Source organism: Saccostrea echinata, unplaced genomic scaffold, assembly GCF_033153115.1.
Source record: "Saccostrea echinata isolate AGI-Se365-2 ecotype Australia unplaced genomic scaffold, CSIRO_AGI_Sech_v1 ptg000029l, whole genome shotgun sequence".
In the NCBI taxonomy this organism is placed as follows: Eukaryota; Metazoa; Mollusca; class Bivalvia; order Ostreida; family Ostreidae; genus Saccostrea; species Saccostrea echinata.
The window spans coordinates 683102-709769 of NW_026889778.1; the positions used below are offsets into that span (position 1 = coordinate 683102).

The following is a 26668-nucleotide window of genomic DNA, read 5'->3' on the forward strand; positions in this document are numbered from 1 at the left end:
ATAGTATTTAACTGCTTTTGACTTATTAATAGTATTTGACTGCTTTTGACTTATTAATAGTATTGACTGCTTTTGACTTATTAATAGTATTTGACTGCTTTTGACTTATTAATAGTATTTGACTGCTTTTGACTTATTGATAGTATTTGACTGCTTTTGACTTATTAATAATATTTGACTGCTTTTGACTTATTAATAGTATTTGACTGCTTTTGACTTATTAATAGTATTTGACTGCTTTTGACTTATTAATAGTATTTGACTGCTTTTGACTTATTGATAGTATTTGACTGCTTTTGACTTATTAATAGTATTTGACTGCTTTTGACTTATTGATAGTATTGACTGCTTTTGACTTATTAATAGTATTTGACTGCTTTTGACTTATTAATAGTATTTGACTGCTTTTGACTTATTGATAGTATTTGACTGCTTTTGACTTATTAAGGACATACGCAACGTAGTTTGAACTTTATTGTCTTTTTCCTTGGAGTTGAAGAGTTCCAATACTTAAAGGAACTGTGTGCTACATTTTAATGTCTATATATGCTATTGTACACTTCTTCTAAAACAAGTTTTGATAAACAAAACATCTAGAATATATGCTTAGTAATTTTTGTATATTTTTCTTTGAATTATACAAGAATGTTCATCAATTGATATCTTTTCAAAACCTCTGGTAATGCATGCTGATTTTTTGTCTACAAACATCTGATAGCACTATAATCTTAAATTAAGAATATCTCGAAAAATTATCAGTAGGTAAGGTACGTTGCGTATGTCCTTAATAGTATTTGACTGCTTTTGACTTATTAATAGTATTTGACTGCTTTTGACTTATTACAATGTAATAGTATTTGACTGCTTTTGACTTATTGATAGTATTTGACTGCTTTTGACTTATTAATAGTACTGTCATGCTCAACCACCTACAGTAGTCATGGATTTCTTATTTTTTTTTTCCATTATATACCGGTAAGTACAAATTTGCACAGCCCTAATATAAAAACAGCAATACAGAAGTATGTGTGAAAGTCTAAGTGCTAAGACAAGGTATTAGTATCAGGCTTTACAACCAAGTTCATTTATCATTATCTGACTAAAATAAATAACTTAAAGGTATATCAGGGACTTAACAATTCTATTTTAACTACCTGTAAAGGGTACTTCCCCTTCGGAAAAAATGTCAAAATTCCCCGCAAAAAATATCCTGATTTAACATACATGCAACATTTAAAATATATTTATTTATGATACTTCTAGAAATGACCTCTGTATTAGCTCTCAGAATGCAGATTTTTGTAACATTTTTCTGAAAATTTCCAGACCCCCATTATAGTCTATTCAGACCTAGGGCTGGGTATTGACTAGAGATTTTGTATTGTGATATATTGCAATATTTTTAATTGTATATGTATTGCAATATGTATTGCAATATTTTTCAACAAAAATTTAAATGGTATATTCTTATTATTTTAATTTCATTTTACATGTAGAATGTACATAACTATGATAAATAACCAATAAAAGATATCTTGTTGACTGAATTACAGTTATACAACTAAATACACCCATACAACAGCTGTTATCTTACTGTTTGGCACGATTGCAAACCTTTCTGACAACTTTTCATTATATTTTATCATGATAGAATTCCTGAGTCCAAGCATTTTGCTGGTATATCGGTATTACAAAAACGTATTCAGGGCTCTCGATTCTCTATATTTGGGGCCGTTCAAAGGCCCCATTCCCAATTCAAAAAAGGCACCTTTTTTCCCAATTGAATGTGTTAATTTTCCCAATCTGTCACTTCCCCAAATATTAAAGAACATTTAGTAAGATATATAGTTACTAAACTTGTAATTCATATTTTTCTGCATTACAAAACAGAAACTTAGTTCATAACAACCACAGAAACTCAATATATCATAAATTTAATGCATAATGTCTAGTTATGATTTCCCCAAAATTACCCAAAAGGTCGCTAATTTTCCCAATTTTTATGGCCCCGGCCCCAGTCCCAAAAAGTGGTATGAGAGCCCTGGTATTGCAATACGATATTTTTTGTCAGCATACCGCAATATACTAGAAAATCCCTTGTATATATTATGTAAATGAGATGATATAGGGACCTCAAGGTTTCAAGATTGGCTAGCAGTTATCGGCATTTAACGCTTAACTCAAATAGTGAGATGATGTGGAACAAATGGGGGAGGGGAGTATAAACAGATCAGAACAGTATGTGAAGCCAGACCCCCTGAAACAGACGGGTGCTCCAGGACCATTTGAGATATTGGGTCAATGACCATAATATTCCTCCCACCTAAAATGTTTTATCTCCCCCAAAACAAGAGCTCAGACTCTGACATCCCTGACAGGATTATATGAATGCCATGAATCATTTAAGAAATAAGATATCATTTTTAGAGTAACTGTTTCATTGGGATATATAAGTTGGTCACATGATTATATCCTATAACGCCCGAAGGGTGTTATAGAAGATTTGATCACGTACCAACTTCATGTCATATTCCAATGAAATTCTAAAAAATGATATTTTATTTCATATATTTATATTTTACTTTTATTTGTGTAAAAAGGAAAAATAGGCACTATTTAGACTTTGTTATTGAAATGCAATATAACGTACCTACAACATCATGTGACGTCACAATCGTAACTTTCCAAATGGCTCATGGTTTGCTTTCTATACACAAGAAAGTCTGATCATGTGACCAACTGCATGTCATTGAAAATTGAAAGTAAATTTAATTAGTACTGTCATATAAAGAAAGACACCTGCAAATGTAAATAAAATGTTTTATCTCCCCCCAAAACAAGAACTCGGACTCTGACATCCCTGATAGGAATAAATGAATGCCATGAATCATTAAGTATTATAGACATTAGCAAGGTATTGTGCTTACACTCAGACTAAAATGTCCAAGATACTGCCCACCAAGGGTATCTGAACGTTGACCTTTGTGTGGGTTTTTTTTTTGTATGCTTTGTTATTGTACAATTTTTGGGGGAAACTGGATTAGAATATCTCTATGACATTGAGCTTTAGGGGAGGGTAGTAGAAAAGTTAAAAACTGTGAGTAAAGTGGTTTGGGTTGTAATTATCAACCAGGATAGCTCAGGTGGTAGAGGGCCTGACTAGTGAAACATTAAGGGTCCCGGGTTCAATTCCTTGTCCAGTCATACATTGTCTCAGATAGCTCAGGTGGTAGAGGGCCTGACTAGTGATGCAGGGGTCCCAGATCTGATTCCTGTCCAGCCATACATTTTCTCCTTTCCTGTTACATAATTTAGTGCCATTGACCACCTCCTGGACTTGCAGGTGAAAGTTTAGCTGCCAGGGGCTAATAAGAACTTGGGCTGTGTCTTCGAGGGCAAAGACAATTTAAGGAGGGAGGAATGTAGTGGTTTGGGCCATGGATATTGGCCTGGGTAGTACAGTTGGTAGAGGACCTGATTATTGATATAGAGGTCCTGGGTTAGATTCCTGGTCCAGCCTCACATTTTCTCCTTTTTTCATGAGTACATGTAACAATCACTCCTTATGTGTGAATCCCGAAACACAAAACTCTGTACAGTGGAAAGTACAAAGGAAATTCTATTTTAAACATGGAAGATTTATCTGTAAACACAAATACATGATTTAAAAGTGTTTCATAAAAGTCCTTCCCTAAGGAAGTTTGCCTTATTTTAAACAAAGACCAATTTATATATAATTATATATACCGGTAATAAATAACATGTCACTTTCTTATTTATGCTATAAATTCAAGGCAAAGACCACAGATATTTGAAGAACTTATATCAACTTTATATGTTTATTGCTTTTGTTTATGTAGTTCATAGTTACATAATTAAAAATAAAATGATATAGAATATTTAGTTGTTAATTTTATGCAAATTAAGGATTTAACAGGCATTAGACAATTGCAATCTTTAAGGGAAATCAGAAATATTGTAGCGTAGACTGCTAATTCTTTTTTTTTTTTTAAATTAGCGTAGACAGCTTATGAATAATTGTTTACAGAATAGATCAATAAAACAAATAATTATTTTGCGTGGCCTGATGTTTTGGTGTGTACATTTCAGTTCCTGTCGGACCAGGGTGTATATATATAGAGAGTTACACTTCCTGTTTGTCGAGGAGTGACGATTTATAAGCGGACGGTGGTCAAAATGTCAGGTTTGTGCTGTACAATTTATTTCTGTTATATCTTGTACAAGTTTATCAGCAAAAATATTAATAACATAGGTGTTTAAGTGATATCTTTCCTCTCTCCTTTTCTTCCTCAATCTAATTTCTGATGTGTTCCCAGTTATTTTAAGGCTCGATAGAATGCAGAATTCTGGAAGAATTATATTATTCTCATAATATCATAAGAAATAGTAAATGTGTTAATGTGATGCAGGGTGAATTGGGAGAATTTAAAGTATTCATAATACAAGGAAAATAATATTATATGATTATTGTCGTTTGAAGTTTCCTGTGAATAAGAGATCTCTACAAAGAGCTTTATATAATAGCTAGATAACACTTGACATTTGCATTTTTCTGTCAGCGTTGTATAAACATTTTAGAAACCTGTTTTTATCTGTTGCACTGACACAGTTGTGAGCTGATTTTCAAAATTTGATATATTTCTAAACAAAATAATTTGTGGAGATAAATTATTTTTGAAGTTAATAAAATGCAAAATTAATACACATTTTGTAGCAAATCTTTTTGCCAAAAAAAAAGAAGAAAAAGAAAACACTTATGAACAATTTCTTTTGATCTGAGGCCAGTCTTAAGTTGTGTAATCTAAAGGAAGTAATACATTGAAAATATAAAAGTTTTTTAAGAGATCTAATATCTTTATCAACTGAATCAACAAATACAGTTCACCCAGAAGGATACAGGCCATCCTTATTCAGGAAGGAGTGAGATTTAGTCTACGTGTAAAATACACTTCACGATATCATGTAGGCATTTATCATTTTTATCATGATTTTACATGTATTAGTGAGCTAGGATGACTTTGAACTTTATTAAGATTAGGAAATAGACTTTTTATATGTGTTTTAGGAATGTACAACTTGTTCATGGGAGGTTACTTTGAATTATACTGGGTTCAAAATCAAACATTAGAATTTCCTTGAGAACTTAAAGCATGAATTACTGTAAACCAACTTTGAATTGTGATCGAGAAATATCAGCAAGTTTCAGGACATTCTTTTACTCGCAAATATTTCTCTTTGCGAACCAATACTTCACCTTTGTAATTATTTAGAATATTGCCATTGTTGTGAAAATTAGTAGTGGCAGATAAACTCCAAACTGTAGAATTGTGAATAAAAGATGTTGCGAATAATAGTTTACAGTGTAGAAATAATAAGAGATGTTTGCCTAATGTAATCATGGTAATAATATTATCTAAATAAATGCATATAATAATTACTATAATCATATTGATCATATATATAGATATATATATATATATATACATAGATATAATCATATATTTAATAGTTGGATTTTTAAATTGACACAAAACACAACCACCATGCGTACTTAAGAGTTTGAAAGTTAACACGTAACTTGTGACTTGACACTTTGAGACTCTGTACTGTAGACATGATGTGCATGTCGTTGAAGGCCCTGTGAACTCCGGGTACTAATAGCCGCCCATGTTTCAAGCCTTAGTTAAGTTCAATGACTGTAAACATCTGTATGGTGTAATTGTATACTATAGGAAATGTAGTCATGATATACAAGTGGACTGAATGACAGAACAAATCCGGAACTGATTAGTTTTATGCTGAGTCATGGATCACTGTATCAATAAGATAGGGCATCACAGTGGAAACTCGATATAACGTCTAATGATTTGGGTGAAATTTTGTGATTAAATGTCTGTTTAAGTTGATAATTTTTTAATAGATTAGATCTTCAACATGTTCAATCCAGGATCAAAGTTTCATATTGGAATAAATAGGAAAAAATATTTGAAAATCTTTTTTTTATCAAGAATGGTGGGACCATGATTAGTTATATCAATATGCAAGCATCCTCAGTGCAGACTCAGAATGGAGTCAGAGTAATAGCTTAAGAAAGAGAAAAATCTAAAAAAAAAAAAAATCTTCCTCAGAAGACAGCAGCGTCAATGTGTGACAATTATCGTGACCAGACATAAATGAGAGATGTATGGCTTCTCTTGTAACATTAGTATCTAGTCTGCAAAATACCGTACACATAGATATATATACAAAATACCGTACACATAGATATATATACAAAATACCATACACATAGATATATATACAAAATACCGTACACATAGATATATATACAAAATACCGTACACATAGATATATATACAAAATACCGTACACATAGATATATATACAAAATACCGTACACATAGATATATATACAAAATACCATACACATAGATATATATACAAAATACCGTACACATAGATATATATACAAAATACCGTACACATAGATATATATATACAAAATACCGTACACATAGATATATATACAAAATACCATACACATAGATATATATACAAAATACCGTACACATAGATATATATACAAAATACCGTACACATAGATATATATACAAAATACCGTACACATAGATATATATACAAAATACCGTACACATAGATATATATACAAAATACCGTACACATAGATATATATACAAAATACCGTACACATAGATATATATACAAAATACCGTACACATAGATATATATACAAAATACCGTACACATAGATATATATACAAAATACCGTACACATAGATATATATACAAAATACCGTACACATAGATATATATACAAAATACCGTACACATAGATATATATACAAAATACCGTACACATAGATATATATACAAAATACCATACACATAGATATATATACAAAATACCGTACACATAGATATATATACAAAATACCGTACACATAGATATATATACAAAATACCGTACACATAGATATATATACAAAATACCATACACATAGATATATATACAAAATACCGTACACATAGATATATATACAAAATACCGTACACATAGATATATATACAAAATACCGTACACATAGATATATATACAAAATACCGTACACATAGATATATATACAAAATACCATACACATAGATATATATACAAAATACCATACACATAGATATATATACAAAATACCGTACACATAGATATATATACAAAATACCGTACACATAGATATATATACAAAATACCGTACACATAGATATATATACAAAATACCGTACACATAGATATATATACAAAATACCGTACACATAGATATATATACAAAATACCGTACACATAGATATATATACAAAATACCGTACACATAGATATATATACAAAATACCATACACATAGATATATATACAAAATACCGTACACATAGATATATATACAAAATACCGTACACATAGATATATATACAAAATACCGTACACATAGATATATATACAAAATACCGTACACATAGATATATATACAAAATACCGTACACATAGATATATATACAAAATACCGTACACATAGATATATATACAAAATACCGTACACATAGATATATATACAAAATACCATACACATAGATATATATACAAAATACCGTACACATAGATATATATACAAAATATATATACACATTGATATACCGGTATACACATGGGTATATTTCAGGTTGAAATTTTTCAATTTCCATGTGAAATATGCATGAATATAGCATATTTAATTTGTTTAAACTCTCAAATAGCCCTCAAGTTTACTTCCTCAATTTATATGTCCTTATATAAATTATGGTAAAGGAGGTATTTCCTATCATAAAAGCTAAAGGTGTTGTCACACACAAACCTTTCATAAAAGCTATAGGTTATTAAATGTGTTGTCAAACACAAACCTTTCATTATGTATCCATTAATTTATAATCATAGCTTCAAAGATCTTAAAAAACTAGACATAACCTTAAAAAAAAATCCTAAAATAAATGTGAGCAAGGATGTATAAATTCAATGAAAGACAAGAAAACTCTTATTAGTGTCTAATTTTTATGTTACCTGAATCACATGAGTGACTAGTGTCTAATTTTTATGTTACCTGAATCACGTGAGTGACTAGTGTCTAATTTTTATGTTACCTAAATCACATGAGTGACTAGTGTCTAATTTTTATGTTACCTAAATCACATGAGCGATTAGTGTCTAATTTTTATGTTACCTAAATCACATGAGTGACTAGTGTCTAATTTTTATGTTACCTAAATCACACGAGTGACTAGTGTCTAATTTTTATGTTACCTAAATCACATGAGTGACTAGTGTCTAATTTTTATGCTACCTGAATCACATGCATGACTAGTGTCTAATTTTTATGTTACCTAAATCACATGATTAACTAGTGTCTAATTTTTATGCTACCTAAATCATGTGAGTGACTAGTGTCTAATTTTTATGTGTTAATTCCTTTCTTTATAATTCAGCTGTAATTTTAATTAATCAGAGTAGGTCTAATGTCTCAGATTTTTTATCATTGTAGGTCTTGTCAAAGCCAAGCAATATGATTGGAAGGACAGCAATCTAGCATTGTTTGGATCAGATACAGAGAAACAGGTCAAAAGTAGGTATTATACTCTATACAAAGAAACAGGTCAAAAGTACGTATTAACCCTATACAGAGAAACAGGTCAAAAGTATGTATTATACTCTATACAGAGAAACAGGTCAAAAGTACGCATTAACCCTATACAGAAACAGGTCAAAAGTATGTATTATACTCTATACAAAGAAACAGGTCAAAAGTACGTATTAACCCTATACAGAGAAACAGGTCAAAAGTATGTATTATACTCTATACAGAGAAACAGGTCAAAATTATGTATTATACCCTATACAGAGAAACAGGTCAAAAGTATGTATTATACCCTATACAGAGAAACAGGTCAAAAGTAGGTATTATACTCTATACAGAGAAACAGGTCAAAAGTAGGTATTATACCCTATACAGAGAAACAGGTCAAAAGTAGGTATTATACCCTATACAGAGAAACAGGTCAAAAGTATGTATTATACCCTATACAGAGAAATGGGTCAAAAGTAATCTATGTATTATACACATAGGGCTGGGATGATATATTGATGATATCGATTTTGTGTGAGGATGATACACATATAGATAGCACATTTGATTATTAACTATTTTTTTTATGTCTGTACATATTGTAATTTTCTATGGGAAGCCTTAACCTACCTGCGTATACAGAGAAACAGGTCAAAAGTAGGTATTATACCCAATACAGAGAAACAGGTCAAAAGTAGGTATTAAACCCTATACAGAGAAACATCATTAAATTTATCGTTTCATTGAAACTTTCGTTACAATGTCAAATTAACGAATGCAGACTCGGCTCTTTTGTACAGTAAAAGTCTGCAGCAGATTGTCATTGTACTCGGGAATGGTATTTGTGAATTTATAAAAATGCATGTTAACAGCCCGTAAGTCTAATACACAATTTATTATGATATAATTTTATTAATTAAGCCTACAAAAATTGTCTTAACTTACATGTATATCGATATAATAAAACAATTGATTACCCCGTGTGAATTCAACATGGTGAAATGAGGACCCTCGACCTGGACCACTCGCTGACCTGACCTGACCTCGGCCGCTATGCGGCCTCGGTCAGGTCAGGTCACCTCGTGGGCCAGGTCGAGGGTCCTTATTTCACCATGTTGGCCTCATAAGAGGTAATGAATTGTATATTATACCCTATACAGAGAAACAGGTCAAAAGTATGTATTATACCCTATACAGAGAAACAGGTCAAAAGTAGGTATTATACCCAATACAGAGAAACAGGTCAAAAGTAGGTATTATACCCTATACAGAGAAACAGGTCAAAAGTAGGTATTATACCCTACGCAGCTATGTTAAGGCTTCCCGAAGCTTTAAAATGCGTTCAAAACATAATATGTCATTGCGAGGTCGGTTTTGATTTTAATTTATAAGTATTGAACTTTAGTACTTCCAATTTATATAAAGGGTTTTCTCGGCTATATATTAGCATACTTGTTATGATATCACATGACTTTGTTGATCACGTGACGGTCAATTATAATTTTTTTAAGTGTTTCATATAAATCGCTTCATCGCAGCTGATTAACACAATATTTATTAACATTTTGTTATATAAATAAACTCATCGTATCCTTGTGTATCCGAAATGTGCTTGGGAAAAGTCGTAGTATTACTTAGGTACAAAATATTTCCTGAGAAATTCAACTTACCTACAAATTTGAGGGTATTTTCCACACAATATCGTAATCTGTATTAAAACAAAGCCAACACACATTTTTCCCAAGCAAGATTCAGTTAGAGAACAACCTCTTCTTACAGATTTCCACAAAAATTCTCAGATTAATCCTCATTAATCACCTGCGCCAGGCTCTTTTATACATACAAAACAAATTCTTCTTCAACCACGGGTATAAATAGAGTACATTTCAAAAGTATATTTTTCATTAGCATTCTGAACATGATGAATTTCAATCAAGGGTAGGTAAGCGGTGTATTTTAAAGATATTCGGACATATAAGACTTAAAAAACCTTTAACGACCCTTGGATTTTTCAATAGCTATCTAGCATTTTACATGCAGTTTGAAATAAAGAGTAAAGTTCATGACACTCTCCCCGTCATAACACCTCAAGTTTGCAGTGGCCTGACGTCATTTTCCATTATGACGTCACATTTTGGTAGTTCAGAGATGTAAAGGCACAAAGTGCACTGTCATTTTCTACGGGAAGCCTTAACCTACCTGCGTATACAGAGAAACAGGTCAAAAGTATGTATTATACCCTATACAGAGAAACTTTTAAAAAGTATGTATTATACTCTATACAGAGAAACAGGTCAAAAGTAGGTATTATACCCTATACAGAGAAACAGGTCAAAAGTAGGTATTATACCCTATACAGAGAAACAGGTCAAAAGTATGTATTATACCCTATACAGAGAAACGGGTCAAAAGTAAACTATGTATTATACACAATGTCATAGGGCTGGGATGATATATTGATGATATCGATTTTGTGTGAGGATGATACGCATATAGAAAGCACGTTTGATTATTAACTATTTTTGTTGTGTCTGTACTTGTTGTTATTTTTGTTTTCTGTATGGTTGTTATTTCTGTTTTGTCTGTACATGTTGTTATTTTTGTTTGTACTTGTTGTTATTTTTAGCTCACCTCGACGAATGACCAGGTTAAAGTTTTTGGAGCAGGTCCATTCCCAAGTAACTATAAGCCCTACCTTTACCAAACTTGCATACTATAAGCCCTACCTGGACCAAACTTGCATGGATGATGCGTCTAGGGATGGACACTACCACTCTTGCTTCGGATGCTGGATCTGACCTAGATTTTCCAGATGAATGACCAGGTTAAAGTTTTTGGAGCAGGTCCATTCCCAAGTAACTATAAGCCCTACCTGGACCAAACTTGCATGGATGATGCGTCTAGGGATGGACACTACCACTCTTGCTTCGGATGCTGGATCTGACCTAGATTTTCCAGATGAGTGACCAGGTTAAAGTTTTTGGAGCAGGTCCATTCCCAAGTAATGATTAGCCCTACCTGGACCAAACTTAATTGCATGATGCATCTAGGGATGGACACTACCACACTTGCTTCAGATGCTGTATTTGACCTAGATTTTCCAGATGAGTGATCAGGTTAAAGTTCTTGGAGCAAGTCCATTCCCAAGTAATGATTAGCCCTACCAGGACCAAACTTGCATGCATGATGCATCTAGGGATGGACACTACCACACTTGCTTCAGATGCTGGATTTGACCTAGATTTTCTAGATGATTGACTAGGATAAAGTTTTTTAGAGCAGGTCCATTCCCAAGTAACTATAAGCCCTACCTTGACCAAACTTGCATGGATGATGCATCCAGGGATTGACATTACCACACTTGCTTCAGATGCTGGATCTGAGCTAGATTTTCCACATGTAAGACCCGGTTTAGATTTTGGAGCAGTCCTGTTCCCAAGTAACTAGATGATGCATCTAGGGATGGACACTAACCAACCTGCTTCGGATGCTGGATCTGACCTAGATTTTCCACTTGAGCGAATTTTTGCTATATTTTAACCAAATTAGCATGGATGATGTATCTAGGGATGGACACTTCCAGACTTGCTTTGGATTCTGAATCTGACCTACATTTTCCAGATGAGTGACCAGGGTAATTTTTTAGAGAAGCTTTATAATATTATGGCCTTTTATGATTTAACTTGCATAGATGGTGCATCTAAGGATGAAAACTTCCAGACTTGCTTTGGATTTTGGAACTCACCACAATTTTCTTGATTACTTAACAGCTTAAAAGTTCTTTGAGCAGGTCTATTTCCAAGTAACTATAAGTCCTACTTAAACCAAACTTGCATGAATATTGATCTTGGGATGTACCTTAAGTAGAAAAAAAAATTTTATGTGAAACTTGCCTTACTTATAGATAACATTCGTCGAGGTTAGCTTCGTAATCTTTGATTACCTATGTTTGTTTGTACTTGTTGTTATTTTTGTTTGTACTTGTTGTTATTTTTGTTTGTACTTGTTGTTATTTTTGTTTGTACTTGTTGTTATTTTCTTTGTTTATACATGTTATTTTTGTTGTAGAGGAGTCTGCAGAGTCTGAGCCCGCCTGGAAAGGAATTGGACAGAAACCCGGACTCCAAATCTGGAGGATTGTGGTCAGTATTTATGCAGTATGCCAGGTTTTTAGGGCACTGCGGGCACCCTATAGTGATCAGTCTGTCCGTCCATCTGTCCTTCCATCCATCCGTCCTTCCTTCCATCTGTCCATCTGAGATCTCTTGTTCAAAGCATATCTTCTCTCTCCTTGGCCCAATCTGGCTCATACTTCACCCACAGAGTGTCTTTGGGTAAAGAGTCTGCAGTGACCTTGAACCATGTTTCTAGGTCTAAGGTTAAGGTAATAGCAGAATTATATGTCTGGAGCATATCTTCTCTCCCCTTGGTCCAATGTGGCTCATACTTCACTCACAGAATGCCACTGGTCAATGGATGTGCAGTGACCTTGAACGAAGTTTTTAGGTCAAGGGTCAAGGTCAAAAATAGGCTACCTTACATTTTCATGTTCGTTGCCGAAAGGTGGGCTCTTTGAGATGGCCACCATCTCAACGATATCTAGTATCACACTATTTTGGTAGGTATATATGCTGTATACAAAGTTATATCACCCTATTGTGGTCAGTATATATACTGTATACAAGGCTATATCCCCCTATTGATTGTGGTCAGTATGTATGCTGTATACAAGGTTATATCCCCCTATTGATTATTGTCAGTATATATGCTGTATACAAGGTTGTATCACCCTATTGATTGTGGTCAGTATATATGCTTTATACAAGGTTGTATCACCCTATTGATTGTGGTCAGTATATATGCTTTATACAAGGTTATATCACCCTATTGTGGTCAGTATATATGCTGTATACAAGCTTGTATCACCCTATTGATTGTGGTCAGTATATGTACTGTATACAAGGTTGTATCACCCTACTGATTGTGGTCAGTATATATACTGTATACAAGGTTATATCACCCTATTGTGGTCAGTATATATGATGTATACAAGGTTGTATCACCCTATTGATTGTGGTCAGTATATGTACTGTATACAAGGTTGTATCACCCTATTGATTGTGGTCAGTATATATGCTTTATACAAGGTTATATCACCCTATTGATTGTGGTCAGTATATATGCTGTATACAAGGTTGTATCACCCTATTGATTGTGGTCAGTATATATACTGTATACAAGGTTATATCACCCTTTTACATATGATGTATATGCAAACAATTTTTCCCCATTTTCATTTTCCATCTTGCAAGTGTAATTTTGTTAAAAGATATAACTATATATCTCTCAAATTTGCCCCTATTTTGAATTCACCCACTGAGGTTAAAAAGAAAAAAAACAAGAGGAATTTTTTTCTTTATATAGTTTATACACTTGTAAAGTAGATTTATACACAGCATTCCCCAGATATATTATATGCTACACCCAGTATTCCCCAGATATATATGCTAACATTTGATAAAAGGTGTCCAGCATTATAAGCATGGTATTACAGGCCTCAGTCTCTTGATTTAAAAGTTGATTCTATGATGTTTAACCCTCAAGTAACAAGCACACTTTATAAAATATGTTCACTTTAATCCAAGGACAATAACTCTTGGAGTTATTCTGAATATTTTACTGTCATTATGAAAATTGCGGGGTTGGGTTGGTTAAGTTGGTGACAGATGTCCTTGTGTCCCATTGTTGTCGTTAACATTGTTGACAAGTCTTGTTTGGGCTTTAAATTCTAGTTCAGTAAAAACATGGTTATAGCAAACATGCATATAATAAGTTTATGATTACAGCAAAAAGAGTTTTCACTCCCTATAGTTCAGAAACATATTATGATCTTATCAGGTATAATGAATTTTGTTTATAATGAATCAAAATTTTACATTCCTGGTACTTCCTTTGTGTTTTCTTACAGACAACAACTGAATATGTTAGCTTCATCAGAAATAATTATTTGTTTAAAATGATTTTATTTATTCTAGAAATTCAAGGTGACATCATGGCCCAAAGAGGATTATGGGAAATTTTACAATGGAGATTCTTACATTGTATTGAATGTGAGTATTTCTTCATAGATGAATGGTTGTCTACATCTTTATTTGTAAAAAAAAAATTTCAACTGGTTGCTTTACTCCTAAAACCCTTGTGTTTTTGTAACCTTATATTAAGCCCTGTATATTTGACTGATAATGCAATGACATCAGGTTTGTTGACTGTTAGTGTAATGACACTTGATTTGTTGACCTATTGTAATGACCCTGTAATATTATAACTGTTAACTAATGACCCATGTTTAGTTGACCATTGATTTAAATACTCCTGTAATGAAATGACCCCTGAAATGTAATGACCCCTGCAATGTAACAACCCCTGAAGTGATATTACCCCTGTAAATGTAATTATCCCTGTAATGTAATGACCCCTGCAGTGATATTACCCCTGTAAATTTATAAAACCTGTAATGTACTGACCCCTGTAATGTACTGACCCCTGCAATGTAATGACCCCTGTAATGCAATGACCCTTGATTTGTTGATTGTTATTGTAATGACCCCAGTGAAGGGATGACCCTTGATTTGTGTACTGATTATTGTAATGATCCCTATAATGTAATGATCCTTGATTTGTGTACTGTCGTTGTAATGGCCCCTGTAATGTAATGATCCTTGATTTGTGTACTGGTTATTGTAATGATCCCTATAATGTAATGATCCTTGATTTGTGTACTGTCGTTGTTATGGCCCCTGTTATGTAATGATCCTTGATTTGTGTACTGGTTATTGTAATGATCCCTATAATGTAATGATCCTTGATTTGTGTACTGTCGTTGTTATGGCCCCTGTAATGTAATGATCCTTGATTTGTGTACTGGTTATTGTAATGACCCCTGTAATGTAATGGCCCTGGGTTTGTCTACTGTCATTGTAATGGCCCCTGTAATGTAATGGCCCCTGTGATGTAATGACCCCTGTAATGTAATGACCCTTGATTTATATACTGTTACTGTAATGACCCCTGTAATGTAATGACCCTTGATTTATATACTGTGACTGTAATGACCCCTGTAATGTAATGACCCTTGATGTTGATTTATATATTGTAACTGTAATAACCCCTGTAATATAATGATTATCAATTTCTTTTTAGACCTACAAGGAGGAGAGTAGTGATGAGCTACTGTATGATGTCCACTTCTGGATCGGGAAGTACAGCACTCAGGTAGGATTACTTATATACAGCACTCAGGTATGATTACTTATATATGGTGCAGAACTTAAAAAATTAGGACCACCTGATGAACATTAGAAAACATGAATTCTCTCATTTCTAGGAATTACCCTCTATCTACAGGTAATGCAGATTGCAGTGAAAGGGCATTAAATATATGAGTATTTTAAGAAAGTACGGTTTTACTAAATTATTTCAAATTAAGAAGGGAGGGGCACTTATAGGGGTGAATATATGATATTATTTTTCGATTTAACAAAACCCATCTGTTGAAACTGGCAGGGCATATGTCATGGCTTTTTATATAATATGAAATGAACCATTATAGAATTTAGCAAAAAAAAAAAAATTGTCAAACCTTCGGAAAGAAAATCATTTTCAGGATTTTACTAAAAAAAAGATTCTGTAGACTTGTTTTGCTTGTATCTCAAAGATGGATATAATCTTACTTTCATTTCATTGTTTTGATTTGTCTGCAGGATGAGTACGGTACAGCAGCGTATAAAACAGTGGAACTTGATACATTTCTTGACGACAAGCCAATCCAACACAGAGAAGTCCAGGGCTTTGAGTCTGATCTCTTCAAGTCCTATTTTGATACAATCACGTAAGTTTATTTTTGAACAAATTCTAGTAAGTGCTTAGTCCCTGCTGGTCTACCGTCACTCAGTGGTATCCTGTCTGACTTTGTAGGAAAAATTGCTCTTTGTATCTCTAAATCATAAGAATTTTATTTTACAGAATTCTAGAAGGAGGAGCAGACACCGGATTTAACAAGGTGACCCCTGAAAAGTACACACCTCGTCTGTTTCACTTCTGTGGCACCAGGAAACATGTGGAGGTCAAACAGGTAACAGAAATATATTACATAATTTTGTTCCACACGTATTTTGCTTATAAAATGTGTGGAAAGTTTCAGCATTTAATACACCATAACATGGATAGGGAGGTCAAAAGGTTATGATTCTTATTTTGATGTCACAAACATTGATTGCCATGCAAGTGCAACGTCATAAGCGAAAAATCAAAATCCACACTCACATTCAAGAGTTTAATGTTAGTAGCTGTTAGAATGGCTCTTCCATTAATTGTAACTCACCTGAAGGATAATTCAGGGGTTTTGAAATATACAATACATATACAGACAAGGCAGTGAGTTAAAAAATTTAAAATTTATAGAAGTATTGATTGTGTGGATATTTTTTTTATATTTTATTGAGGCCCCATGAGAAAATATACATGTAGAATGGTATAATTACATTGTTCACCTGTCTATATGTCCATCTACCTTTTCGTGTACATGTACACATCTTTCATTCTGTCTAGCTGTAGGCAAACTTGACAATGAATTGTTTTGTTGCCTTTCTTTTTTTTTCCTTATGATTCACATATAAGAAATGAATGGTTTTGTTGCCATTTTTTCATTCTCTTGGACCACGTATAAGTGTTGCTAATAGTATTTCATCCCTAGGTTCCACGCTCTGCGAGTCGATTGGACAGTGGAGATGTTTTTATTCTGGATCTGGGTTTGACTATTTACCAGTGGAACGGTAAAGGCAGCAACAAGGACGAGAGGATGAAGGTATGTTTAAGGGGCAGAGTACAATTAGAATACTCATGTGGCGGTCAGACGGGTTTGAATGCCGGTGGCCAGATAGCTCAGTTGTACACCACCTGACTGGAGATTCAGGGGCCCCGGATAATACTCGGATACAGGGATACTGTTTTAGGTTTACATGGTTAAAATTTAATTTATTAATTTTGATTGAGTTAATCTTTTTAACGCATCTGGGTCAATTGCTCAGAGAACTAATGCTGTGGCCATTTGTGCGGTGTGCGATGTGCGTCAACTTTTTGTAATATGGACCAATTGGCCATATCTCAAGAACCCCTTGGTCATTTTTTTGTCAAATTTGTCACAGAGTATCCTTCACCCACACCCAGGGGCTCTCATTGAAAATAAAAAGAAGGATGTGACCCTTAAATAAAGGGAGATAATCTGATTCTCAAATAAGGGGAGATAATCAAAAGTAGTGGTTGCTAAAAAATCTTCTTTTCTAGAACCGCTGGGCAGATTATCACCAAACTTAAGCATAAGGATGAGGATAGGCTATTAATTCAAAAATTGTTCAAGGCATCACCCTGGGACAAAGTATGTGATCTAAAGGTCACTTCAAAGTTGCCTAAAATTTTATTTTATTAAATCTTTCATATTTTTCTCACTATAAAGAATATATCTATATATTGTATTTCATATGTATGTATTTCAAATAAAGAGGATAAGAATCAACAAACTTTGACAGTTGATGCATCTTGGGTTCTCAGAATATGTGTTTGCAAGAAGTAGGTCATGGTGACCTACTTTTGGAATTTTATGACTTCTTCTAAATAGTTCCAATAATAAGGGGCTCAAAATCATAAATATTGGAATATTTAGGATAATAAGAGGTTTAGAATCATCAAATTTTGTCAATTGATGCATCGCAAGTCAACGGACTGTGTCAACAAAAAGTAAGTCACAGTTTACTTCTTTTGGAATTTCATTGTTGTATCTCAATATTTAGGGTAATAAGAGACTAAAAATGATCAAACTTTGTAAGTTGACTAACTTGAGTCCTTGTATTGTTTCAACCAAAAAGTAGGTTACTGTGACCTACCTTTGGTATTTCATGACTATATCTGAATGTATCAGATATTAAGAGGTTTAGAATCATTAAACTTTGTCAATCGATGCATCTTTGGTTCTCAGAGTATGCAAACTAAGAAGTAGGTCATGGTGACCTACTTTTGGAATTTCAAGGTTTTATCCAAAGATTTAGGAAATCTTCTTAAGATGCTGCTGGAAAATTTCTTAAGGAGCGACATGTATCTGTTATATGTCAGTTACAGAGTCTTTGCTATTTTTTCCTCCAGGCACAGAAGGGGGGGGGGGGGGGGGATAAGTAATTATTTAAAAAAAAAATGTTTGAACAAATAAATACTTTTTTTTATAAATAATAAGTCAAAAAGGTGGATAAAGCTTGTCAGACTTTAATGCTATTTAGTTTGGGGTTTTTTTTATGAATGAGGCAGCATTACATGTTTTTGTTTTTCATACTTCAAGGATTTAAAACTCTACTAAATAACATTGATCACATGTACATAACTAAAACAATTTCTTTGAACTGTAAATAACTGACAATCATGTTCACACAACATCACCAGGCAATGCAGTATTTGATTGCCCTGAAAGATGAACGCCGAGGACGGGCCAAGTCTGAGGTTCTTGAGGAAGAGGGGTTGTCTAAGAGTGTAAGTAAATGTAGAAATAAAACTTATTTCTCTTCTATAAATAACTCTTGAGTACATGTCATTGTGTAGGCCATGCAGTACATCCTTAAATTGAAAGACGAGCGAAATGGGAAAGCTCGTTCAGAAGTTCTTGATGATGGCTTATTATCAAAGGACGTGAGTATAGAGAGATAACCGGGGGTTTGTATTGCTAGTTCACACCCGGGCTGCTTGTGTAGTTGTGTAGTGGCTCAGCACTTATTAATTAACATACTAACGAGTGTTTATTTCATTATTTTTTATTTATAATATTTACAATTTACACTTGTTAATTATTTATACTAATGAGTGTATTTTTATTCATATGCAATTTATTATTTATTACTCTATTTATCCAACTATATGACTATAACCCCAGTGCAGGTATGACTATTAAGCTTATGTGGTAACTTTATTCATAAAGGGAATTTTAAATTGTTACGAGGCCATGATCAGATAAAAAATTGTTTTGAAATTCCAGATATAAAAGGATATAGGAAAATCTTCATATCAAGGATTACAAATCTCAAAATGACTAAAAGTGAGCATACATGCCCATCAATGTTGATTTAAGCTTGTTCAATATTTGGTCATTCGGAAAGAAATGGTAAATAAATCAGTTTGTTTTCTAAATGGAAGAAAATAAGACAGATATACAGTCATACACAAAGAAGGCCCAATTTTTTTTTACCAGGCTAGAATTCTAAATTACTTTTTTACTTGTTTGGACAAATCTCTTACTTTACATATATACATTTTATGGCCTTTACATTTAAAACAGAGGAGGATATTAAAAATAAATTACAAACTGGGGCTTAATAAATTCCTGGCCTTGTGACACTGAGGTGATTATTAAACGTTGCAAGTCTATTCCTTAATATTTTAATTATTTAAGTATAGAAATATTGCATTTATATATTAGTAATATAGAAGATTTCTTTTTATTATGCCCCCAGATCGAAAGATCCCGAGGGTATGTTGTTTTTGTCCTGTCTGTCTGTTTGTCTGTTTATCTGTTTGTCTGTCTGTCTGTTGTCAACTTTAACCTTGCCCATAACTTTTGATTGGTTGGAGCTATGACTTTCATATTTCACAAGTGTATTCCTTGTGACAAGACCTTTCTTTGGGTACAATCATATTTGACCTTTTGACCTTGACCTTGGAGTTTGACCCACTTTAGCAAAATTTCATGAGACTTTAACCTTGCCCATAACTTCTGAACAGTTGGTGCTTGGGGTTTCAAACTTCACATGTGTATTCTTGTGACAAGGCCTTTCTTTGGATACCAACAACTTTGACCTTTTGACCTTGACCTTGGAGTTTGACCTACTTTTGAAAAACTTTAACCTTGGCCATAACTTTTGAACAGTTGGTGCTTGGGGTTTGAAACTTGACATGTGTATTCCTTGTGACAAGACCTTCCTCTGGATAATAACCTCTTTGACCCTTTGACCTTGAGTTAGGAGTTTGACCTACTTTTGAAAAACTTTAACCTTGGCCATAACTTTTGATTGGTTAGAGCTAGGGCTTTCATACTTCATATATGTAATCCTTGTGACAAGACCTTCCTTTGGATACCAACCACTTTTACCTTTTGACCTTGACCTACTTTTGAAAAAATTTAACCTTGGCCATAAATTTTGAACGGTTAGAGCTAGGGCTTTCATACTTCACATATGTAATCCTTGTGACAAGACCTTCCTTTGGATACCAACCACTTTGACCTTTTGACCTTGACCTAGGAGTTTGACCTAATTTTGAAAAACATTAACCTTGGCCATAACTTTTGAACGGTTAGAACTAGGGCTTTCATACTTCACATATGTAATCCTTGTGACAAGACCTTCCTTTGGATACCAACCACTTTGACCCTTTGACCTTGACATAGGAGTTTGACCTACTTTTGAAAAACTTTAACCTTGGCCATAACTTTTGAATGGTTGGTGCTAGGGCTTTCATACTTTACATATTAATCCTTGTGACAAGACCTTCCTTTGGATACCAACAACTTTGACCTTGACCTTGATGTTTTACTTTTAAAAAACTTTAACCTTCGCCATAACTTTTGAACAGTTGCAGCTAGGGCTTTCAAATTTAACATTTTTAGCTCACCTGAGCTGAAAGCTCAAGTGAGCTTTTCTGATCACCCGTTGTCTGTCTGTCCGTCCGTCTGTGAACTTTTCACATTTTCGACTTCTTCTCAAGAACCACTGGGCAAATTTTAACCAAACTTGATACAAAGCATCCTTGGGTGAAGGGGAGTTTAAATTGTTAATATGAAGGGCCAAGTCCCCTTCAAAGGGGAGATAATCAAGAAAATACAAAAATTGGGTGGGCTCATTAAAAAATCTTCTTCTCAAGAACCACTGGGCCAGAAAAGCTGAAACTTAAGTGGAAGCATCCTGGGGTAGTGTAGATTCTAAATTGTTCAAGTCATGACCCCTGGGGGTAGGGCGGGGCCACAATAGGGAATCCAAGTTTTACATTGAAATATATAGGAAAAATCTTTAAAAATCTTCTTCTCAAGAACCACTGGGCCAGAAAAGCTGAAACTTATGTGGAAGCATCCTGGGATAGTGTAGATTCTAAATTGTTCAAATCATGACCCCTGGGGGTAGGGCGGGGCCACAATAAGAACTTCGGGGGGGGGGGGGGGAGGAATTAGGTGAAAAACAGCAAGGCCAAAGTTACTCAGGTGAGCGCTGTGGCCCATGGGCCTCTTGTTTATCTTTTGGCCTGGATTTTGACTTGCATTTGAGAAACTTTAACCTTCGCCATAAGCTGCCATACGGGGGCATCAGTGTTTCACAAACACATCTTGTTGTTCTTTGAAAATGTCTAAATATCCATATATTGCAAATAACTTGCATTTAAATAATTTAGAGTAATACACGCTTACAGCAAAGTCCCAGGGAAACCAATTTCAATTCGTTATAAATGTATTTTTTTAAATCAGTTAACAATGCATTTTAAAACCATGGGGAATAAAAATCACTATGCTGTAAGCGTCTTCAGTTGAATATAGTGTATGGGTTCTGTATTATCCCTTCATGAGAAGGTTATAGTTATAAAACAAATCACAAAATTTGATCAAGATAAAAAAAAAAAAACATCAAGTCTCATTAATTAATTTTAAACAAAAAAGCATGGAAGCATAATCTAATCTTTTTTGGTGTATTGTTGATTGCTTTTTGATTGGACTGTTTTCGATATTAAGGCATGATGATTACAATTCATTTATACGGAAGAAATACCTTTTACAGCATGAGTTTTACCATGCCCTGACTGAAGACGATGTTCCAGATGAAGCAGAGAACATGAAGCCGAAAGACTTGACAGTGGAACTCTTCAGGTTGGATGAGGGTCATATAAAATATTGGGGCACAAATACACAAACACCATCACATGTTTTCTCATAAACAAGGTCAAGCCCCTGTTGACTGAATACTGTGTTGAAAATGGGAGAAATGACTGGCTTGATGTATAGGTTGAAAATCTCCCTCAACTAAATGTGTCAGGAAGTCAGAATATTTCATTTTTTCGATTTTTCTCAATAAGAACTAGAGGTAGACAACTGACAATTAAGTTCATGCTACAAGGGTATCAACATTTATTTTTGAGTCAATATTTCACAAATTCTTTGGTGACCTTGTCATGAGGTTTAATTTTTTCTGTTAATACAAATTGTACAAATGTAAGGTCTTTATACAGAAAATTACTATGACTATCTAATCAAGACAAAGGGCTCAAAGCTTGTGTGACAGATCTGCAAGTTTTACTTTTTTCTTTCAAAGTTTGTTTTTCTTGTTGTTTGAAAGGAGTATTATATACTTCAAGAACTTTATAAGACAGAGGTTTCTTAAAAGGACGTTGAAATGGAAAAAAAGTCACTGTTGCTCCATCATATAAATTTACACCTTGTTTCATCATCAACGTATTACAACATTTTGTTTCCATAGATTGTCTGATGCCTCGGGAAATCTGACATTTAAAGTAGAGAAGACTGGGTCAGTAGCCACATCTGATTTGGACAGCAAGGTGAGTCTATGTACACTGAGGATTGCTGTCTAAATTATTTTCTACAGGGAATTTGACATTAAACATCGAGACTTACAGATCTGTCTTTGGTCAGACTGGCTTAACTAACCTAAGTTTGGATGAGTGTAACAATGAGATTAATATATTTCTGTTGACTTTTTTAACATTAGGATGTGTTTATTGTCGACACCAAGAAAGCTGTCTATGTTTGGATTGGATTGGAAACCTCTGTTGCTGAAAGAAAGAATGCAATGACATATGCCCATGTAAGCAGAGCTGTATTGTCAATATGGATAAATGATGCATCTTGATTTACACCAGTCCCAAACAAGCTTTTATTAATTAATGTTACCATGTATTTTATCCAATTTTTAATTTTTCTTTAAAATATAATTGTAGATCTTACATATTGTTAAGTTCATGATCATTACCATGAAAATTCATTCAAAAGATCTCTGGTGGATTAATAAATTTACTCTTTGTTTGAATTTTCAGAAATATCTACAGAAAACTGACCATCCACTTTTGAGCGTCACATGTCTGTCCGAGGGAAAACATGACAGACAGATCAGAATGGCCCTCAGCGCTTAGTTATCCGAGGACAAAGGCCGAGGCTAATCTAATTCATTAATAAATATTTGATACCCAGAGATAACAGTTTTTGAGCTGAAAGAACCTTTAAATATGTTGTTCTGATGTCAGCAATAATCATAGTGTTATAGTTTTGATGTAGATTTAGCAATACATAGTTTTCTATCCATGGATTTCTTTTCCGAAGATAAAGTTATAAACCAGATTTAGCAATATATATAGTTTTTTTAATAAATGGATTTGTGTTCTAAGGAAAATTAACACCAATTGTTGGAGAAACTCGTTTTTGTCTGTCTTTATCACTAACGTTTTTTTTCACTTTACAAGCTTAATTTATTTTTTTTTTTCATATGTATACAATTATAAATGTTACTTATATTAAGGGTAAAACATGTGGGTTTTGGAGTTTATAATTATTTTTGGAACTCTTTTTTCATTCTTTTCATTTTTTCTAGTTTTATAGTGCTATTTTCTTGCGCAATAATGCTGTATATCGCAGATCATCCTTATATAGAAATAAACGTTATAGCATTTGATGTATTGATGTTTTTTGAAGTGCATGTTGTAACTAGAAAATTGACATATATATATATATATATATATACAAAGAGAGAGACCTGCTAAGAACTGTCATATGAAAGTGTAGCTACAGAACTGTAGCGTTATGGTTTTATATATTAGTCTTTGACCATTACACTACAGATCCCGTAATGAAAATAATGTGCAATTTACGGCGCAAATTTTTCTGCGAACACTTGGGGATAATTTGTCCATTTTATAGCATTGGTCAATCAACTACCTTTCACTCCTTTATTCTAGACAAATTCTTTAACCAATCTATATTTTATTCACTTCCAATTTCTTCATACTCGTCTCTGCAGAGCAATAAATTTGCTTGTTGTGATTTTTTTTTGTCGGACTTCAGAAAATTCAAAATGGTCTGTATAGACGATTATAATAGGTTGGAAGGTGTATAAAATATACAGATTGGTTAAAAGTGTTTCTAGATTTGGGGAGCGAAATATGATTGATTGACCAGTACTGGAAAGTGGAGAATTTCTCCCCAACCGTGCACAAAAATTCTTGCCCCATAAATTGCACATTATTTTCATTACAGGATCTGTAGCATGATGGCCAAAGACTTAAAATATAAAAGCATTACGCTACAGTTCTAAAGCTAATGAAAGTGAAAACTGTTCTTAAAAAAGTAAAAAGTTTAGAATTGATTACAGCACATAAGAAAGATGACAAAAAATTATTCATAGTACACATACAAACAAGAGGCCCATGGGCCACAACGCTCACCTGAGTAACTTCGGCACTGTTGTTCTCAACCAGATTTTCCCCCTTATATTACTTTGGCCCCACCCTACTCCCGGGGGTTGTGATTTGAACAATTTAGAATCTACACAACAAAAAGAAGATTCCTTATAAGTTTAAACTTTTCTGGCAAAGTGGTTCTTCAGGAGAAAATTTTCAAAGATTATTCCTATATTTTTCAATGTAATACTTTGATTCCCTATTGTGGCCCCACCCTCAATATTTCAAGGTAAAACTTTGATTCCCTATTGTGGCCCCACCTTCAATATTTCAAGGTAAAACTTTGATTCCCTATTGTGGCCCCACCTTCAATATTTCAAGGTAAAACTTTGATTCCTTATTGTGGCCCCACCTTCAATATTTCAAGGTAAAACTTTGATTCACTATTGTGGCTCCACCCTACTCCCGGGGGCATGATTTGAACAATTTCGAATCTACATTACCCAAGGATGCTTTCACATAAGTTTCAGCCTTTCATGCCCAGTGGTTCTTCAGAAGAAGTAATTTAAAGATTATTCCTATATATTTTAATGTAAAACTTTGATTCAATTGGAGCTTGGAATTTAATTTTGTTATCTACAAAAATAGTTTGTAAAAATCAATTGTAAACACTGATGTCACTGTAAAGCAGCTTTATCATGGTAAATTTTTAAAAAGTAGGTCAACTCCAAAGTAAACGTCATGAGATCAAAAAATTTGGTACTCAAGAAAGAACTTTTCACGATGAATACACGAGTGAAATATGAAAGCATGCGTAGCCTGACGTAAGCCCATGGCATCTGGTTTAACCGCCTTTATATATTTTCTGCAGGGTCCACGCAATAATGCAGCTAAAACAACCCGTTTTTTTCCTTAAACTCCAATATGCCAACAGAGGAATTGACGCGGTTAATATATGTAATATTCTTAATCACTAAAGGGTCCAGACTTGTATTCCACCATATTTCAAGTTGAAGACTACACCTTGTATTTCCTACAAATATACATCGACTATTGTTTCCAAAGTTTTTAATTGCAAGAAAACCTTACAGGGCCTGGATATCTAATATCTGAAACATAATCCTCCTTCATGTTCATATTCTTCTTCACCCTATAACCACAGTCCTGCTAGATTATTACTGGTGAGGTAAAAATAGTTAATAATGATTACATTAAATCACTCATTTCATTAAAACGTTGATGTTTTTCTTACTATATATAAGGACAAGCATCATCAACTCTTCTTAGTCGAAAAATCATAGGACTTCATATGATGTTGACTCAAAAGTAGGTCACGGTGACCTACTTTTTAAATTTTGCGCCCATTCTTTTTCATAATGATTAAGAGGCATATTTTGAACAATTCAAGTCTTATGATCATCAAACTTCAGATGATGCATCTTGGGTCCTCGGAGTACGTTGACTGAAAAGTAATATATACACAACAACCAGAGGTCTTCGAACCTTGAT

At 33.6% G+C, this 26668-nt stretch overlaps 1 protein-coding gene across 2 annotated transcripts; it reads left to right on the top strand.

Annotated features, from left to right (window-relative positions):
- Nucleotides 1-4137: 4137 nt before the first annotated feature.
- LOC133195434 (gelsolin-like protein 2) lies at nt 4138-24435 on the top strand. 2 transcript variants are annotated; one of them, XM_061331277.1, is made up of 13 exons: nt 4138-4204; nt 8600-8680; nt 12749-12822; nt 14716-14790; nt 15881-15952; nt 16441-16568; nt 16703-16811; nt 17433-17543; nt 19322-19408; nt 22534-22622; nt 23230-23308; nt 23479-23574; nt 23804-24435. In XM_061331277.1, exons 1-13 carry the CDS (start codon nt 4198-4200, stop codon nt 23897-23899), a joined length of 1104 nt encoding a protein of 367 aa, XP_061187261.1. In that variant the 5' UTR covers nt 4138-4197; the 3' UTR covers nt 23900-24435. The 2 variants fall into 2 exon arrangements, with proteins under 2 accessions (XP_061187261.1, XP_061187260.1); XM_061331276.1 differs by lacking the exon at nt 19322-19408 and adding an exon at nt 19166-19252 and having other exon boundaries at nt 4182-4204.
- Nucleotides 24436-26668: the final 2233 nt, after the last annotated feature.

What these genes read in the sequence shown, in the direction of transcription:
- LOC133195434 (XM_061331277.1), top strand. An exon ending in ACAAGGACGAGAGGATGAAG is followed by an intron (nt 17,544 to 19,321) that starts GTATGTTTAAGG and finishes GTCATTGTGTAG; the next exon opens with GCCATGCAGTACATCCTTAA. An exon ending in CATCTGATTTGGACAGCAAG is followed by an intron (nt 23,309 to 23,478) that starts GTGAGTCTATGT and finishes TTTTAACATTAG; the next exon opens with GATGTGTTTATTGTCGACAC.